This window comes from Dipodomys ordii, unplaced genomic scaffold (assembly GCF_000151885.1).
Source record: "Dipodomys ordii isolate 6190 unplaced genomic scaffold, Dord_2.0 Scaffold13670, whole genome shotgun sequence".
NCBI lineage: Eukaryota > Metazoa > Chordata > Mammalia > Rodentia > Heteromyidae > Dipodomys > Dipodomys ordii.
The window spans coordinates 1-4,056 of NW_012280882.1; the positions used below are offsets into that span (position 1 = coordinate 1).

A 4,056-nucleotide genomic window follows, 5' to 3' on the forward strand; every position below is an offset into this window, starting at 1 on the left:
AAAGGAGGAGGCTGCAATGCTTGGTAAGAAATGTACGCATTATCCTGCCCATGTAATTGTAACCCCTCTGTACAGTATCTTCACAAATAAAATAATAAAAAAAAGAAATGACATTGTTAGAAAAACATAACCAAGATCAGTGGGGCAAGTAATAGCCCACTGATATCCAAGATGTTAGTTTTTGTTGCTGAAATAGTAGATTGAGTACACTCATTGGAAAGGTAGACACCATATTATGCAAACAGTGTCATACAAAATGCTAAGATTTGGAATCAGAAATGTCTTCTCCTTCCTCTTTGAGTCTCTCCTCCCCTCCTCAGAATAAAACATGTCAACGGAATCACATCTCAGTGGTTCATGCAAACTTTCTAGATGACTTATCAAACAGGAGGAATTCCATGGCTGTTCTAGATACTGTAAAATGTGTTGGTAGCAGGCAGAACTATGCATTTCCATTTAATTAAGTTCAGTTATCACCAATGGAATGTTCAGGTTGTTCGCTATAAATCTGATTTGTACATATAATCTCCTTTGGTGTCTCAATAGCACTGAAAAATGTTAATTTCTCCTCATTGAAAAGCAATGAGGTCTTTCACAGAGCAGGATGGTGATCTCTCCCTGTTTCTGCTTTCAGCTGATATCCCTACTGTCATCTGTGATACACCCCAGAAGGCTTTGGGGCTGATAGAGAATGTGGAAAAGGGCCATACCCCAGGCCTGAAGATGATCATCCTCATGGACCCCTTTGATGATGATCTGAAAGAGAGAGGAGAGAAATGTGGAGTTGAGGTCTTATCCATGTCTGATGCTGAGGTATGAGCCTGAAACTCAGCCTTGGAAATGGACAATGGTCCAACACCAAGAACAAGTTTCAGGATATTTGCACAAAAGCACTGAGCTCTTATCAATAGTGGCGTGCAAGGAGTAAATCAGACTCATGTTAAGAAACTTGGAGAAAGATTTATTTGGGGGAGCAAATCGAAGGTTTATGCCAGATGCCGAGTGACTGGTCGCTCACATCTGTGATCCTAGCTAATCAGGAGGCTGAGATTTGAGAATGAGAGTTCAAAACCAGCCCAGGTAGAAAAGTTCATGAGACTTTTACTTGCAATTAACAACAACAACAACAAAAAACCCAACAACAACAACCTAGAAGTGTTCAAGCCCCACTACTGTCACACACACATTCACATGCGCGCATGCGCACGTGCCCCTCCCCCACATACATACATCATGCTAGAGATGGAGAAAGTTTTGTGGGCAGCATATACACTTCTGAGAATTATGAACAGAGAGTTTTGTAATCATTAAGGATATACTTCCTGGAGTCAAGCTGCCTGAGGTTATATGCTACTCCCACATCTGTTACTTATGTGGCATTGTGTTATGACCTCACATTGCTATTTCCCCATTCATAAGATATTAATAAAGATAGTCTCCATCTCACAGATGCATTGGGAAGCCTTAAATGATCTAGTGTATGTAAATTGCCCAAGCAAATGATTGATAACTTGTAGGCCCTGAAATGTTAACTGTTCATATTATTCAAAGAAGGATTAGTTATGGTTCTAGGTGATTTAATATTTAAAAAGACCATGGGAAGCTTAACAATTTAGGGTCTGCCTTCTTTAGGCTGTTCTAGAGGCACATAAAGTTTCTCTGGGAGTGGGGATCTCTATTATACCTCCATATTGGCTTCTGGCTTCTGGGCCTGTTCCAGGTTGAAATTTTGGTATTTCCTTAACAAATGTCTTTCTTTCTTTGTTTCTTCTTCATGTAGAATCTAGGCAAGGAAAACTTCAGAAAACCCGTGGTAAGTTTTCCTCTCCCTGAATGTGAGTTTTGTCCACTCTCAAAGGAGATGGTAGTCTAAGACCTTGTGCTTCTTTCTCCAGCCTCCAAACCCAGAAGACACAAGCATCATTTGTTTCACCAGTGGAACCACAGGTCAGTGTCCATGAGGCCCTGCCAGAGCCCCCTGAATTGTGAGCCTTGAGTACCTGGATACTGGCACACTGATGCACAAGTGCTGCCATCGGCCCTCTCCTTGGGTCTTCATCCTAAAGATTCCCAAATAGAAAAACACAAACATGGGCTGGAATGTGGCTGAGTGCGTGCCTAGCATGCATGCAGCCCTGGGTTTGATTCCTCAGTGTCACATAAACAGGAAAGGCCAGAAGTGGCATGGTGGCTTAAATGGTAGAGTGCTACGTTGGAGCAAAAGAAGCTCAGGGACAGTGCCTAGACCCCGAGTTCAAACCCCAGGACTGGCAAAAACAAAAAGAAAAACAACACAAGCATAAGTAAAAATAACCTTTATTCAATACACAAGGAGGTATTTACATGCTAATGAATTTCAGGGATTTTAAAGACAACATCAGAAAGTTGCTCTTTTTCTCCACCTAAAACTCTAAGCAATTCAACCCCATTGAGATGATTTCTTTCAACCAGAGTATCAGCATAACCTAAAGACATTTCTCCACAGATGTTTGTACATTCTCATAGGAGATGATTATGTTCATCTCATAGGAGACTTCATCCCTTTTAATATGGTACATGATAATCTACAATTACAGTCATTCCAGTATGCCTGGTTTTTAAAGATTTATAACAATATTACTAAGTAATAATATTCCATCTAAGTGGCATAAGAAAGTAGCAACATATGAGTAGCAACATTGACTGTGTTGCTATCTGAGCTTGGGGCAGTGCTCTGAGTGGTATTGAGTAGCAATGGTGCATTGAGTAGTAGAATCCTTGGGGACATTAATCATTCCTAAACAGAGGCATATGCATCCACAGAGACCTGGTGGCATACAAATCTCTTAACTGTCTAAACAGAACTAATTGAATCTAGCTTCTTTTTAATTTGTTGCTGGCACTGAGACTTGAACTCAGAGCCTTTCTGTTTTGCTCAACTTTTTCCACTCAAGGCTGATACTCTACCATTTAAACCACACTTCCACTTCCAGGTTAATTTGCTGGTTAATTGAAGATGAGTCTCTTGAATTATCTGCCTAGACTAGCCTTGAACCTCAATCCCCAGATCTGAGCCTCCTGAATAGTTAGGATTACATACAGGAGCCACTGGTGCCTGGCTGAATCTAGCTTCTTCAATTTCAAGGCCAAAAGCTACAATTAATCACATAAAAGATTTTTCTCTCTACATGTTTCCTACAGGTAATCCCAAAGGAGCTATCCTAACTCATCAAAATATTGCTTCAAACACTGCTGGTTTTCTCAAATGTCTGGAGGTCAGTGGTCAATTGAAAAATAAACACTGGTTAAAAATGTAAATCAGAGGGCTGGGATGGTGGCTCAGTGGTAGAGTGCTTGCCTCACATGCATGAGGCCCTGGGTTCAATTCCTCAGTACCACTTAAGCAGAAAAAAACAGGAAGTGGCACTATGGCTCAAGTGGTAGGGCTCTAGCCTTGAGGTGAAGAGCTGAGGGACAGTGCTCAGGCCCAGAGTTCAGCCCCCACAACCGACAAAAAAAAACCCAGATATAAGATTTAAAGTTCTTAAAGTTAGAAGAGGCAGAGAAGAGAAAGAAAAACAAGCTAAAGGCCTAAGTTGTAAGGGTGGGCAAACCCTATTTTAGTCTTATTGGCAGAACTGTACATTTAAGCCTCACTCTTCTAGGATTACTGCAAATCTCAACACTCTGCCTAGTTCAAAGCAGTGCCTAAGAGTTATCTAGTATGTGGTACACTGTGGGAGCCCTAAGCAGGGGTGGTTTTTAGATCTCCATAAGAGAGATTTGGTATTAATCCATCATTATCTCCTCTTTGTTTTCTGATCCATAGCATGTTTTCCAGCCTACTCCTGATGATGTGACCATATCCTACCTCCCCTTGGCTCATATGTTTGAGAGGATTGTACAGGTGAATATCCTGTGTTTCTAGCATGTGTGTAAAAAGGGGGATTCTATCTTTTTTTTTTGCCTTGCCATAATCTCTTTTTTTTATTTATTTTTTATTTGTGAACATACTGTACAGAGGGGTTACAATTACATGGGCAGGATAATGCATACATTTCTTACCAAGCATTGCAG

General features: G+C 40.8%; 1 protein-coding gene across 1 annotated transcript; it reads left to right on the forward strand.

Annotated features, from left to right (window-relative positions):
* Nucleotides 1-634: 634 nt before the first annotated feature.
* LOC106002553 (long-chain-fatty-acid--CoA ligase 5-like) lies at nucleotides 635-3,907 on the forward strand (the record flags this gene model as incomplete). The annotated part of the gene is made up of 5 exons (XM_013037415.1): nucleotides 635-813; nucleotides 1,781-1,813; nucleotides 1,896-1,947; nucleotides 3,181-3,254; nucleotides 3,809-3,907. Coding segments are annotated over 5 exons (437 nt in total), but the record flags the coding sequence as incomplete, so codon positions are not given.
* Nucleotides 3,908-4,056: the final 149 nt, after the last annotated feature.